The following is a 16,661-nucleotide window of genomic DNA, read 5'->3' on the forward strand; positions in this document are numbered from 1 at the left end:
CACAGTAAATATTCTAGCAAAAATATATATGATACCCATTCATGGACCAAAAGTCATTTTGATTTGAAATAAATAAAAAGAGACCATTGTTAAGATTGGCTTTTATATCTATAATATATAATTATTAGTCTTATAATACTTAGTATGTATATTTAACAAGGTTAAAGAAATAGTGCGTGTGTGTGTTTGTGTACACACGTGCATGGTGTCTCAGACTACTGGAGGCTTTACACTTCAAAATAAAGACGGTTCATACAAAAATGTTCCGATAATGAAAATTCAATTGTGCGAATATCATACCAACTCCAAACAATGCATACTGTGCAGACGGCACTCTCCCAGCTATGAAAAGTAAGCATGCTGTTCTTTTCATGTCGAACTAGTCATTAATGTGCCATGATGAAAAACAGAGGTTTACGCCAAAAATCCTGAACACAAACTGATGGCTTCATTATAAACCAAAGCAATAGTAAATGCTATGTAAGGAACTAAATACTTGCCACCAAAAATACTACAAACTGAAGAATTAAACATTCATTTGCAAAATCAAATTTTATTTAATTAATATTAATGTTTTAGATCTGTGAGAATTCGTGAGTGGAAAAGAGGCCATTTGCCCTAGGTCATTTCAAACCTTCCATTTCATCTCTACGGAGTGGCCCTATAATTTATCAACAAATAGCAATGCTTTTGAGAAGTACTAACAATAATTAGTGGAAGATGGCAAGCATAAAATGGGGTTACTCCAGGCAAACCAGATCATATGGTCACCTTATTAGGAACTGAAAATACCAACAAATCCAAATATCTTTTGGTCTATTAAGTTCTTCGTAATCTTAATTGAAATACGGACGTCTGCCTATCTCATTAGATGTATATGGAAGGGAGAGAAAGACTGTCTTCAGCATCTCTTCTGACTAAATTCCAGGCTTATTATGCCCCTGTGTGGCCAGCCAGCACAGCAAATTCACTGCTACCCATTTACTTACAAAGAAAAAAATCACATCTGGGGGAAAAAAAACCCAGAGATTTCTTCACCATACAAGAGAGATTACTAAAAATCAGGAAAATGGAAAAACATGAAAAAAATTAAGTACATTCTTCTACAAGTTTTATCACAAAAGATAGTCATCCTTATCATGTATTTGAATACTGCTCAAAGCAATTGATTATTCAATGCAGTGAGCTGTTAAAAACCTATCTTCCAGCATCCCAATATTCACGTTTGCTTCCAAAGACAAGATCACAAAATTCAGGCTTCGTAATGAATTTAGGACTTGAGGATTTTTTTATTGGCAACAAAAGCAATTATCTTTGTATCTGATTAAATATTTAATTTGGAAAAGTGAGTTTATGGTAAGAAAACCTGATAACAAGAATTTAAATTAAAGTGGCATCTCTAGGGGCACCTGGGTGACACGGTGGCTTAAGCCTCTGCCTTCAGCTCAGGTCATGATCCCAGGGTCCTGGGATGGAGCCCTGCATTGGGCTCTCTGCTCAGCAGGGGCCCTGCTTCCTCCTCTCTCTGCCTCTGCATGTCACTCTGCCTACTTGTGATCTCTCTCTGTCAAATAAATAAATAAAATCTTAAAAAAAAAAAAGTGGCATCTCATCAAAACCTGTCAAGTGGATTTATGTAGGATGCATACACTGATTTTTTTTTTTTCCTTGCCTTACCTTCAATGGTTTCATTTTAGCTGCAAAAGCACAGAGGATATCTTGCCCCCACCCTTACCACTGAAATGGTACTCAAGAACCACAATGATGACAAAATAAGCTAAGAACTTTCAGTATGAAATATAAGAGAAATATTCTAATGATTTTTATTCCTAAGTATATTTCAATTATTCATTTGATATTAAAATACTTTAACAATCTATAGTCATATACAGGTTAGTAATTTACTATCCATAAAATATTCCTGGTGTATTCAAAATCTTGGCTCTTTGACAAGTTGAAGCTGCCAATGGTTTTGGAGTAACTATTATGGGAGATTTCCATCTTTTAAGCTTTCATTGCTTATATGTCATAGAAGTAAACTGCCCTACCATCGGAAAACTGATGAAAGTTGGGTTGCAGATTTCAGGATATGATTAGTTATCTAGGGAAAGTCTCAAGAATATTATTTGAAAGTTCCCTCAATGATACATCGTCTACAATCAATGCATAGTACTAGTCTGGTAATTTCTCCTAGAAAGCAATTCAGAATAAAATATAATCTAACTGTCCATATCTATGATGTTCTTTTTTTCTATCAGTTTAAAGATCATACTTTATGTCACAACACAAATACTGAATGTTTCATCTGAACTAGTCCAAACAATCAAATGATTACTAAACATGTTATAACAACCAAAACGGCTATTTCCAGAGAGATAGTTACATAATTGATGCTCAAATCTCAAGATCATTAACGTCCAGTCCACAAGGTTGAAAGGCTCACTTATTCAGAAAGATTTTTAAAGTTGTAAGACCACATCTTCTGATGACATACTAGGATCATTATTTTTCTAAGACTTTTCCCTCAAGAATGATCTTTTTTAGTCTACATCTTACTTTCTAATTCAATGCTAACTGAAATGTTGATGTAGGGGCATTTGTATTTCTTTAAAGAATCCAAGCAGAGAAAGAGTTCTAAAGGACCACTTATGTCGCATCTGAACACAAAGTAACTAAAACGTTAAAATATGTGGGGGCTTTGAGAGTTATATAAACTTATTTTCACTCTTCCTACTTCTAAAATAATTATTTGTATAGCTGGTTTTGACTGATTTTAAAAGTAAATCGATCAGTTGATTATTTATGAAAATCAATAGATTTGCACATGAAGAAACATCATGTTTTTTGAAGACTAAGAAGTTAAGAACATATAAAGCAGGCATATTTTCCCCCTAAACCAGTATAAGTTTTTTATTGATTAAGTGGCAGTTTCATATAATCTTAGATTTTAAAAAAATCAAAGCAAGTTAAATGAGACTGGTCTTACAGAAGCATCAGAAACTTCGCATTTTTAACATTTAATTGCAGCAACATAAAATGCTAGATTTTTAATAATGAGAGCAATGGAATCATTAAGCATGCAACAATAAAAGAAACTTGGAGCTAAAACAAAAGCATAGTGGTGGGGATCCACAATCCCGTCAAAATATAGATATTTTCATATTTTAAAACTAAAATTTCCTTTAAAACTTATTTCATGCCATACTGTTCACACACAATTTCTAATGTGAATATGCACCCAGACCTAATATTTTTAAACACATAAATTCTTAGCACTGGAAAAAAAAAAAAAAAAGAGAGAGAGGAACTGAGCAAAGAGAAGATTTATAAAGGATGAGTACAAATCCTAAAACTCTGGTAGTTTCAGGTCATGGAAATTTTAAGAAAGCCATACTGCCTCTTCTATTTAAATAAAACATGCAATACAGATTATTTCTACCATAAATTACAGACACTCAAGCCTCAAGTGATATATTACTAAATTTAAAAACCTAATATCTTAAAAAATAGAAAGCCTATTACAGAATATCACAGCATTTCATACACCGTTATATACTTTATCTAAAAGCTAAACAAAAAATTAGCCAACTGAATAGAACTGTACTGAGGAAAGAAGTGAAATTTTATTAAAAAAACAAGATGTTATTCCATATTCAGTAAAAGGGTCATAGATATATTTATCATCAATAAACATTTTAAATGCCAGCACATTTTAAAAGCTTCTTCTTCATTTGCTAAAGTAAGACACATACTGTGTAATAGGGTTTTTTAAAAATCTCTAAATAAGCTGCCTCACATTGTTCAGAGGAGAGCAGCAAAACCATTCAATATTCTATGCACTATTAGCTCTCCCTCAATTTCCAGAAGGTTTTAGTGCATTATTATCATGTTCAAAGAATTTCTTTCTTAGGCTTTCTCCACGTATATTTAGTTAAAATGGGATCTTTTCCATAGGAGGTATATAACATTAGAAATTCTCACAACGCAAACAACTGGATAATAAAATTGCATTTTAAAAGCCTTCTTTAATAGGCTCTCTCTTTTAGTGTAAGCCGGAGAAACCGTCTAAAACATATGTTCCTAATTTAACAATCTTCACCACACACACACACACACACACACACACACACACACAAAATGATGAGGTTGAAAAAGCAATAGGAATTTACAACAAAGCATCCTTTCAAACTAGCCAGCCAAATACAAAGCATTATTAGCAGTTTGATAATATAGCTTGTTTAAAAGTGATTATTGATCTACCCTGCATAGAGAAATGTCTCAGACCCAGGAAACATCTTCCGCATGTTTTACAAGGAGCATGCATGACTGCTAATTCACATTTTCCAACAAATCACATATGATTATATATCCCCGTCCCTATATATGCATTGTAATCACTGCCATGATCACAATGAGAAAAATATATATATCAGGCATTTTAAGTTAATCATCTTATTTATTAGAAAATGAAATCATGAAGCAGCCTGTATTATGTTTCAGAGGTCAAACTAGTTAAATTTAAGATGCTTTCGGCACCTGGAAGTAAGCTTATTTTCCTTCCTGAAATCAATTAAGAAGAATACTGTATAAAATTTTGTATGTATGATAAAAAGACAACACCCTCATAATACTAACATTTCAACACAGAACCATTTTTATAGACATATAAGATTATTATTCTGGAAATATCAATGCCAAAAGAAATATACTGGAGCTTTACTCACCTTGCATTGTTCAGCGTTTGTCCAAAAAGCTCATTTTGTAAAATATTTGGTGGAGATGAGAAAACCCCATGAAAATGAGATAAAACAGAATTGCAAACCTGGCGCAATGTCTCAAATTGCATTTTCTTTCTTTTTTTCCCCCCTTCTCTTATTTTTCCTTACCACCTGTCTTTAAAGTCATCTATTTGCAGACACCATCAAATAAAAACATGCCAATCAAGTTCCATATTTCTCCTGCGCTCTGTAGAAACTGTGCTTCAATGAGCAGAGGTGGACAGTTAATTGTACAGTCATTATTCTTCTAATTCAGTCGTGGAAGATTCAGTACCCGTACAGCTTTCGGCTTTCTCCTGACTGTAGCAAGAATTCTAAACAGCAGTAAGCTTTTTGGGCATTCCCAGCTGAAGTGTGAAGCTGAGCTGCTTTCATGTACTCTACTCATATTTCTCTAAGCCTATTAAAAACACGCGATGACTAGATGCTGTCGTCAGGAGTTTCAGCACATCTGGCTGCCAGCAATAAAATCTCAGAAGTAATAAAAACGGGGACAAGGTATCTTCTCAATGTTACTACTGGGGAAGAGGAAGAGGAATTATGCATTTCCCAACCCTTTCGTCTTTCCCTGAAAAACGAGTAACCCCAGCAACAGAGTATGTCGGTCTCTTCACTGTGAAGGCTGCTGCATAGGACAGAGAACACTCTAAAAATAAGTGGTATAGCCTTCTTTTGATATCACGGAGCTATAAAAATACGACAGACAATAGAGCTTTCATTGCCTGCATTTATAATGCTGTGCTTCCAAAGAGACATCTGGAAAACTTCCCCGTCTTAATTTCTTAGTTAATTTTAAAATGTCTTCATTTTATTCTTAAAGTAAAGTGAGTGATGTTCAATCCAGTCCCTTTCTAAGGGGCCAACGTAGTGACTACATGATTATTTGTGCGAAGAACTGTGTGGATAGGGAAAAAAAATTATACTCTCTCAATTAAAATTTACTTAAGCAGCACACATTGAATATGAACTTCCCCACAATTTTAAAACACACACACACACACACACACACACACACACAACTAAGCCCAGAAAGACTTTATGGACTATTATTAACTTATTTCAGTAAGTGGCGGTCATATAGCATTTTTCAGAAAAGAATACTTCCTGAGGGCTCCAATTGTCTTAAAGTGCCCCAGATCACCATCCATTCTCAAAAGAATAATTCTGATTGAGATAAAATCTGAGGTTATCCTATTTCCAGGTGCATCCATCTTTCCACAAAAGATGCTCTGACAGTCATGTGTAAACCAAAGTTTAAAAATCAACTCCATCACAGAGACAATTAATACATTTATTAATTTTGAACTGCTCCTAAACCACATTTCTATAACAGATATATCCCTTTTAGCCCTTTTTTATCTCAACTTTTAGCTTTAACCTGTTCTAGTCCCTTCCACACACATGCCACTATCAATAACTAGGCACTTAGATACACTAAGAAGTTTTTTTAAAAACTGGTGAGTTCTTTGTTGACATGAACAAACACGTCCCAAACAAGCAACACATAATAAAGATGTAACGATATAAATTTTTTAATGATACAAAACAAACATGCAATCATATGCCTTTAAAATAACTAATTCATTGCTTTTAGAAACTGAGATGTTCCATTATGGATTTGTCCTCAACCAACAGGGCTTGTTACTTATTGTTTTATATTTTTATGGGTGCCTATTAATCTATTGATGAAACATAATAATCACAATGTATTTTTTGTTCTATTTTTGTACTTCTATATTTTAATTGTTCAATTAGATCTTTAATTTTTTAAAGATTTATTTATTTGAGAGAGAAAGTATGAGTGAGAGCATGAGCAGGGGGGATGGTCAGAGGAAGAGGGAGATGCAGGTTTCCCGCTGAGCCGGGATCCCCAAGTGGGGCTCGATCCCAGGACCCTGTGATCATGACCTGAGCCAAAGGCAGACGCTTAACCGACTGAGTCACCCTGGAGTTCCAGGACTTCTAAATTTATTTTTTTTAATATTCAGATAATGTGACCAGGTTGTAATTCTACTATTGTTTTATAGATGAAAAGAAACAGAGGCTTTAAAGGATTAAAGATCACACAGCTTAGAAAAATAGAGTATTTGAAAAAGGTCTTTGCTTTGGACTTCATGTCACATGCTCCTTCCCTATCATTCTACCACCTATGTATGTACACAGATGGGCACACGCACACACACACACACACACACACACACACACACCTATTTGTGAATAGATCAGTCTCTACACACGAATAGGAAAACTACCTGCCAGTGACCTAATGGAGAATATTTCAGTTAAAGCAAGCATCTCGGGGTGCCTGGGTGGCTCAGTGGGTTAAGGCCTCTGTCTTTGGCTCAGGTCATGATCCCAGCTTCCCAGAATTGAGCCCCACATGGGGCTCTCTTCTCAGCGGGGAGCCTGCTTCCCCCTCTCTCTCTGCCTACTTGTGATCTCTCTCTGTCAAATAAATAAATAAAATCTTTTAAAAAAAGAAAAAAGCAAGCATCTCAATTATTTTAACTCATAAGTAACTTTAAATAGGTTTCTTTCCATTAATTCAAAGAGAAGCAACTGATGTGCTTCAAAATTTTAAGCCTCTGATCATGTTGATTTTTTACATCTATAAAAGGTCAACTTCTGTAAGTGAAAAAACATAGTTTTAAAATTCTTAATTTCCAAGCTTATACTATCTGTGATGAATATGTAATTTCTACGCTTGTACTATCTGTGATGCATATATGTATGTATGTATATTTTTCCCCTTGGTGGGTAGATTCAATTTTTATAAATAATCAAAAGCCCTTTTGAAGTAAGTCTGTTAAATAAGAAAGTGATTACATTGCAAAACACTCTTTGTTGCTTTAAAAAAAAAAAAGTTTCCTTTGTTTCAAAAGAGGATCTGAAGGCAAGGGCATAGGGAGAGTTTCAAAATATGGTCTCAGCAATGAAAGCATTACTGGAATGAACAGTTACATGACTTCTTTGAAAAACTAAAGAATATAGCAACTACCTTCCTCAGAGTCTTCTTTTTCAGCTCACACCTACTGGTCAGCTTTCTCTTAGCTCCCTCAACATTCTAAAAGTGATTTCTTCCACTTCCCCACCCTTACCAATTTTTCATCTGCTCCCATCAACCCTAAGGACTCACATGTCACCTTCTCAAGACTTTCTCTGACCTGGATTAGGTCCCCTATCATGCACTCTTGTCATACCCTGTATTTTTTCTTCATGTATTCGATAAAAGTGTCACTATATATTTACTTGAAAAAAAAATGTTTAATGTCTTTCACCTCCAGTCGCATGAGATTAAGGCTCACATTTGTTTTATTCCAGCATAGTGCCTAGTAAAGAGTAAGTGCTCAATAAATATTTGTTGAATGAGCAGTTGCCTATATTTTATTGAAAAGGTAACTTTTAGTCACATCCCATAAGTGGGGTAGGAAACTGCTCAGAGCTCAATTTGATTCTTTGTTTCTGTGTTTATTTTAGCCGACCACATCATATTATAAAATTCATAAATACAAGAGCAACCAATATTTGCAATCAAAAACATTGTGTAACTTGTTGGAATATCCTGAATATTTTAAGAATGTTTATAGCTAATATTTGTTTTACATTTTCTATACACTTTAGGCCACATGTAACATAAATATTGGAGGCATCTAGGAGGAGAGAAAGAACATGGCACTGGAGTTTAATGGACTGGTTTAAGCATTAACTCCAAGCCTAACCTTAGGACATTGGCTTTATATATCTGGGCTATGGTTTCTTCAAGCTACGTCATTTGCCTCATAGGGTTATTATTGTATTTCAACATGTAATGTATATAAATATATTTCATAAACTCTAAAGTACACAGTCATTGGAAGTAACCTCACTATGCTACCAAAGGGACCAACTTACTGGAACCTTTAACCAAATTAAAGGAACCAAATTACTGGAAAAGATTCTAACAATTATGTTCAGATATCATTTATTTATCATATTTATTCATGCGTTTCTTGGTGCAGTTATTCACCAATTTCTTTGTGCAAGGCTCTATCTCTCTGTTAGAAACTGATGGATACAATGCTTACATTTACCTCTTTCTGGGAAAATTAGATAATTAGCTCTATATTTACACTGAGTCCAGCAGAGAGGCATGATGTAGAAACTTGGCTGTACTATTAAAATCTTTAGCACCTCACTGGTGCTAATAATTAGAGTTCTCCCAAAAGAAGAGGTGTTAAGAAACTTCTAGCAGCAAAGGCAATTTTATTAAAGAAGATATCTAAAAGGTTCGCCAACATCTGAAAGAAGGTAATCTAAGTTATCAAAAGAATTCAAAGGAAAATAATAACAATGTGGTATTGGCCTTTAAATTGGCAAAGTATTGGCCAGAGGGTCAGAGAATGGGCACACTTTCATACTACATTACTGGTAGAAATATACACAGGTAGAGCCATTCTAAGAAATACTTAGTAATATGTACCAAAAACTTTAAAAGTGTTCAAAATCGGGAAGAATAAACACAAAAATGTTAATATTGATTATATCTGAGAACATCACAAATTTTTTTCTTCATTGTATGTCTTTATCAGTTAGCCACAAGAAACGCCCAAAGTTTAATCCCTCTACAAATGGACAAATCTACAACTGCAATGAAATCATAACCATACATATTAAGTATGATGTTAGCTCGTGAAATTTTTCTTAGCAATGCTCAAATAAAGCAAATACAAGATTATTAGTTTTCAAACAATTAGCTATATCCATTAGCAAAGGTATTCTCTTCTTTATCAGTAAGTTCCTAAAATTCTGTAATAACTCAAATTGTTAAATAGTATTATGAAACATCTAAATGAGAGGAGGAGAAAAAAACAGCACTAACATGTTTTCATCATCCTCAAAAATACTGAAGTATAAGATCTTAAAAATTAAAATTACTTAAGAGTCTTGGTTTACAAATGCCTGATGGTTGTGAACTAAATGTCTTAAGAAATTTAACACAAACTCAAAATTAAATGAAGGAATCAAAACTGAGAACTTACTCCCTTCTAAATGAATAACAATACAAGACTCTTAATAAAGCTCAATCACTCATGACATATTTCAATTTCATAATTTTAACAATGTCTGGGCTTATTTTGAATTTTTAAGAGTACAAAAATGTGTCTATTAAAATCCTCCACACATGTAAGCATTTAAATATAACTAATCAATTACTAAAATGATATGATATATAATATATACAATCCAGAACAAAAATCCCTGAAATGTTTTCAAGGAAGTTTTCATTTTCTCAAAAAACACATCTGTAGTTCTCTCTATATAATTGGAACAACTGCATTATCTCTTCTGTTGCATTATTCTTGTTCCATTGACTATTTGAAGCATCTGACTGATTAAAAATCTAAGGCTATATATAAGAAAGATGGTCCAGAGGACAAGTGTCTTCATATGTTTTGCAAATTAATGTCATGCATCATAAATATTTCCCTGAGGCAAGACCATAGAACCATTCATCCTCAGGGATAACAAATAAGCAAATAAAAGGCAGATGATGAAATTTTTGAACAAAAGTAGAAAGAAAAAGGCACTCAAATGTTTGGTAGAATTCCCCTCGGAAGCCATCTGGCCCCAGACTTTTGTTTTTTGGGAGGTTTTTGATTACTGCTTCAATTTCATTACTGGTTATTGGTCTATCCAGGTTGTCTATTTCTTCCTCTTTCAGTCACAGTAGTTTGTAAGTTTCCAGCAAGGCATCCATTTCTTCCAGGTCACTTACTTTGTTGGCAAACAGGTGCTGGTAATAATTTCTAATAATTGTTTCTATTTCCCTTTGTTTTAGTCGTGACCTCTCCCCTTTCATTCATGATTTTCTATTAATTTGGGCCCTTTCTCTTTTCTTTTGGATAATTTTGGCCAGTGGTTTATTGATCTTATTAATTCTTTCAAAGAACCAGCTTCTAGTTTGATTGATCTGTTCTACTGTTTTTCTGGTTTCTATTTCATTGATCTCTGCTCTAATCTTTATTATTTCTCTTCTCCTTCCTGATTTAGGTTTTATTTCCTGTTCTTTCTCCAGCTCCTTTAGATGCAGGGTTAGCTTGTATATGTGGGATTTTTTGAAAGAGGCTTGGATGGCTATGTATTTTCCCCTTAGGATTGCCTTTGCAGTATCCCATAGGTTTTGGATCGATGAGGAAAAGGCATTCAGTAAAGGTAAATTGGCCTGTACTTCAACTAAGGGTGGACAGTATATGGTATATCCAGGGATGAAAGAGAGAAAGAATGGCCCAGACTTAAATAAACACACTACAGGTCTAGAGATTTCAGTAAAATTAGAAAAGAGTGGAGTTCAAAATACCAACAGCAGTTTTCATAATAAATTTTTTTTTAAGATTTTATTTATTTATTTGACAGAGAGAGAGATCACAAGTAGGCAGAGAGGCAGGCAGAGAGAGAGGGGAAGCAGGCTCCCCACTGAGCAGAGAGCCCAATGTGGGGCTCGATCCCAAGACCCTGAGATCATGAACTGAGCCGAAGGCAGAGGTTTAACCCACTGAGTCACCAGGTGCCCCGTAAGTTTTTAAAATGTGTTGATACTGTTTTTTTCTGAAATACGAAGAAGTTCTGTAGTATTTCCTGGGGGTTGAACTCTATATTATCTGTCCCTAAGTTTTGGCCATTGCTAAAGAATAGACTCCTAGCAGTTCCTATCATCTAATACGTAAAGGAAAAGGGGGACATGGTGAAAGCATCCATAAATGTAAGAGCCCCACCGTCATTATCATTTCTCTGACTCCTCTTTCTAGGCCAGAAATATGAGGGTTAATTCTACTATGCTTGGCTCAAGCTGCATTATTATGAGAGGTATTATAGAGTTGCTTCAAGAGTCCAGTGCCAAGTAGCTCTTACTAGAGTAGTTCCCACACTTCCTAGCTGGCAGTAATAAAAATTTCTTTTTCATTGGACACAAGAGTCAGACCTAGATTTAAGTTCCAGAATGAAAATATCCAGAGTGATTTTATCTAATCTGACACCAAGAGACTCTACCTGTTAGAAGAAAGAGAACTAAGATCTCTGAAAACACAATTTGGTTAAGTCCCTCCAGTATATATCTCCTTGATAACTGTCAAGAGAATCACTGGAAGCAACACAACAATTTCAGGGAGTTATATCAGTAGAAGAGCCAACTCAATCTCCAATAGCTACATTCACCAGGAAACACAGTATAAGAAATGTTTATAGCTTTGGGACTCCAAGCATCGCACCTAAGCTTGCAAACTGAATGCCCACTGTTATTATGTGAGAATTAGAAATAATAGTCATTGGCATAATTATAAATTTGTTTTAGGTAATTTGGGACCAAATGCAACACTATGAAATAATACTGGTCTCTAAGAGTTCCCATCCACAATTCCTTTCTTTCATGTAATTTCCTTCTACTCATTACATTATGAGCAAATGGAAACATCATAAATACAGCAAGATATTATCTCACTACATATGGATGCAGGGAAAATCAATTAAGAAACTAAAGCATTAGTCAAAGTAAGATATTAGTTGGCTTGGATTAAAATGATTAAAGTATGATGCAAAGAAAGACTAAAAGGTAGATGTTGAATCAACAGGACATAATTATTGATTTGCCACAGGGATGGGAGATAGTGTATGAAGGTCAAGAGTAGAGTCAAAAATGACTCTCAGATTTCTCTCTTAAGTAACCAAGCAGATAGCTTTAAAATTTGCTGAGATAGAAAATGCTAAAGGAGGAGCAGACTGAGGGAGAAGGATAAGGAAGATGATGAGTTGTTGAATTTAAGAAGCACGCAAGATAGCTAAAAAAGCAAATAAGTAAGCAATGGGACATGTCACTCTAGAGTTTAAAAGAGCGTTCTCATCTAACGATATAAATTCAGGAAGCATCAGCATGTTAGTAATTATTTCAATCAAGTAAGTAAATGAGATTACACAAAGAGAAAGTTCAAAATGAAAAGAGGAAAAAAGAAGTTTAAGACAGAACACAGGGGAACTTAGTTCCACATTAAGCCATCAAGTAAAGAAGCAAGCAAAGGAGAAAGAGAAGGAACAAGCACAAAAGTAGGAGGCAAATCAGGAGAGTATGGTGGCCTAGACGCCAATAAAAAGCAGTTTTAAGAAGAATAGTATCATCAAGTCTCTGTTACATAATTGTCGTCTGGAATTTGAATAATTACCATTTGTGACCCTGAGCTTCAAACTAATTCTGAAAAGAGCTCTTTTGGCCTGAAATCACTCATTCCATAGGACCAGACCCTTTCCTCCCTTGGTGAAAGATATGCAAACAAAATTTTTAGTCTTGGTTCAAGCAAAGCAGACAACTTTATGTAAATAAACTCATGCAGACCTACTATCTTGAGCCACTGTTTCCAACTTAAAAACACAACTAGATATGCCTGGCTCTTAAAAATGAACCAAATCAAGATTAATCAGAGAACCCAGCTACTTCTGAGTGAAGGTGATTAAGCACCAAATTTGAAAGTAGAAAGGAAAAGAAACTATAAACCAAACAAGACTCATTCTATCAATTTTCCATCTAGTTTTCCCTTTTCCTTACAAGTATCTTCTTAAAATAGCTGGTTTATGTATTATTGAATCTAGTTTAAAAGGCTCTTGGTTCTAATGATATTTGTCATGATGAAGAAAAACATTTATTTTACATGTGAATCAAGTCAACAGTGATCTTATTACTATGTTATTTCCTATCTTAAAAGATCCTCGCTCGATCCCACATTCCTTTCTAGGGACTGCTCCATTTTTACAATCCTCTTCACAACAAAATCTCTTCTAGGAGTTGTCTATAGTTACCATGTCTACATCCTCATTGCACATCCTCCTTTCTTTTTTTTTTTTTTTATAATTTTTTTATTTTTTATAAACATATATTTTTATCCCCAGGGGTACAGGTCTGTGAATCACCAGGTTTACACACTTCACAGCACTCACCAAATCACATGCCCTCCCCAATGTCCATAATCCCAACCCCTTCTCCCAAACCCCCTCCCCCCGGCAACCCTCAGTTTGTTTTGTGAGATTAAGAGTCACTTATGGTTTGTCTCCCTCCCAATCCCATCTTTTTGCAACAACATGGATGGAACTAGAGCGTATCATGCTTAGCGAAATAAGTCAAGCAGCGAAAGACAACTATCATATGATCTCCCTGATATGAGGAAGTGGTGATGCAACATGGAGGCTTAAGTGGGTAGAAGAAGAATAAATGAAGCACATCCTCCTTTCAATTCCAACTCTGATACTCCACCAAGATAGTTCTCACCAATGACTTCCATGTTGCCAAATTCAAATGTAATTCTGTTCTTTTCTCTTTTTTTGAAGTTTTTTTTTTTAATTCCACTAAGTTAACATACAGTATTATATTACAATCACCTCTGTTCTTTTCTTAATATGGACTTTAACTTGACTTCCTTCCATAGCATTTGATACTGATACTATGCTATCCATGGCCCTTTAACCATTTTAAAGTTCCTCTGTTCTTGAAACACATTCTCCTGATTTTCTTCATGCTCCGTGGCAATTTTTTTCTCAGTGTCTTTTGCTAGCTCTTACTCTTCTCTTCGACCTCTAAATGTTAGGAACATCCAAGGCTCTATTGTGACTATGTTATGGACCTCTTCTGTTCATTTTTTTTTTTTTTTTAAGTAAACTCTACCCTAGCATGGGGCTTGAACACATGACTTCAAGTTCAAGAGTTGCCTGCTCTACCAACTGAGCTAGGCTGGCCTCAACATCTTCTGTTGTTTAATCTACACACTCTCCCTAGGTGTCTTAGATCCATAGTCTTAAATAACTTGTATGTGTTGTACCTTTGTCCTTAACTTCCCCTAGAACTCTAAACTGATATAACTGTCTATGAACTTGATTGACATCTCCAAATGGAAATCAAAAGGTCATCTCAAATATATGACCAAACAAAATTTCTGATTTCCTCATCCAAATCTGTTCTTCCTCAGTTTTTCCTTTCTTGGAACAACACTATGATTTATCTAGGAATTATCCCTGATAACTTTTTCTTTCATACTCGACTACCCACTTCAGTCAGTAGGTTCTGTCAATTCTACCTTTAAAATGGAACACGAGTCCATGAAAATTTCCATCTTTCCACTACAATACAAAGTTAAGCTACCAGCATCTCTCCTGGACTACTTCAGTAGGCTCCCAATTTCTCTGTGCATCAATACTTGTTCTCTACAACCATTCTCCACACATCAGAATGACCATACAAAAACATTAATAATGTTATGTCCCTTCCATGTTTAATCCTTACAATGACATCTTATCACATTTAAAACAAAATCTAAACTCCCTCATTTTACAGAAAGTGACCTACATTTTTGTTGTTGTGTTCAAGTGGTTGGTGACAAAGTTAGAATGAACATCCACATCTCCTTACAAGTCCAGTGCTCCTCACACAGTATTACCATGTCTCTGTCAGTCAGCAACTTCTCGTGAATGTTCTCATTTAAAATGTAAGCTAATTTTGCCGTTTATAAGTGTCCCCAGAATGCAAAAAAGAAAAGATGATGTGAAAACACAAATAAAAAGATCAATGTAGGCTTGGACATAAACATAATTCCAAAATCTCCTAGTTTTTGAGGTAGTAAAACACAAAGATCCACCAAAACACTGGATCAAAATATATTCAGGTAGGAAAGGGAATATACCAATGAAAAAAATCAAATTTTCATAATCCTCTTCCACTCACATGACTCTAATTCTTCTTAAGCAAAGTTGACTATAGGAAAGTGGTTTTCTACCACTTTTTCAGTGTTTCTAAATCATACCTCAAAATTTTCAATCATGTCAAATAATTTACATAAGCAAATTTCAGATACATATCACAGAATATATATATCTGAAAAGGGCAAAACAATTTTATCCCACAAGTTCGAGTATATGGGTTCTGAAGTCTTGCAGCCATGAAAAATACAAACTTCTTCTGAGAAAGGTAAATAAGATTTGTCAATTCTGCTCTATCAACACCCATCAATTCTCATGCAGAGAAAAGGAAGACTAAAATAGTTAAAGCGATTGGATAAACAGAAAACTCAGTAAGAATTTGAAGATATTACTGAGGAAAAGTAAATTGAAAACTAACATCTAAGAAATAGACAAAAAAAAATGTTCAGGTGAAAATACGTAAAAAGAAAGAACTGAAAAGAAAAAAATTGAAGGGGGTTGTATTAGTAGAGAAAGGGAGGTCACCCTTAAGTTTAATTTTCCAGCTCAAGCACTGTGTAATTATGTAAGCACAGTAAGAACTGTTCCACCAATAACCTTCAAACTAACCTTGAAAGACCTTTCCAGACGAAGAAAACTTTGTTTTCTCAAAACTTCCAACTAGCATCTTTTGGGTGTATTATCACAGAAATAAAAACAGTTGGTTATAAGTAACAACAATTTTTATTCTCTACACTATTTATTTTTGCTGCACTATTTCTTTGAAAAAACTACAGTAGCCACAGATTACCAAAGAAGAAATCCATATGATCTGTATTAATGTTCCTAAAAACAAACTGTGTCCCAAATCTTGGGACAATAGCGATTTATCATGTACTGAGCTATCTGGAAATGCATGAGACTAATTCTTTCTTCAGGATTCCTAAGGATAAAAGAGACCACACAATTCCTCAAGAAATTAAAAATAGAGATTCCCTATGACCCTGCAATTGCACTACTGGGTATTTACCCCAAAGATACAGATGTCGTGAAAAGAAGGGCCATCTGTACCCCTATGTTTATAGCAGCAATGGCCACAGTCGCCAAACTGTGGAAAGAACCAAGATGCCCTTCAATGGACAAATGGATAAGGAAGATGTGGTCCATATACACTATAGAGTATTATGCCTCCATCGG

The 16,661-nt window shown here is 34.7% G+C and overlaps 1 protein-coding gene across 49 annotated transcripts in view; it reads right to left on the reverse strand.

Annotated features, from left to right (window-relative positions):
• The window catches only part of RIMS2 (regulating synaptic membrane exocytosis 2), a 603,997-nt gene that overhangs the window by 373,518 nt on the left and 213,818 nt on the right, over positions 1–16,661 (reverse strand). For 4 of the 49 annotated variants that reach the window (XM_059165857.1, XM_059165856.1, XM_059165851.1 and 1 more), the window contains exon 1: positions 4,725–5,362. The exons of 38 other annotated variants lie outside the window; for them this stretch is intronic. In XM_059165857.1, the coding sequence (XP_059021840.1) occupies positions 4,725–4,846 (122 nt within the window). In that variant the 5' untranslated portion in view covers positions 4,847–5,362. Of the gene's footprint in view, positions 1–4,724; positions 5,364–16,661 lie in introns of those variants that run through there. 7 more of the 49 variants (XM_059165863.1, XM_059165864.1, XM_059165861.1 and 4 more) reach the window with 3 other exon arrangements.

Source organism: Mustela lutreola, chromosome 3, assembly GCF_030435805.1.
Source record: "Mustela lutreola isolate mMusLut2 chromosome 3, mMusLut2.pri, whole genome shotgun sequence".
Lineage (NCBI taxonomy): Eukaryota > Metazoa > Chordata > Mammalia > Carnivora > Mustelidae > Mustela > Mustela lutreola.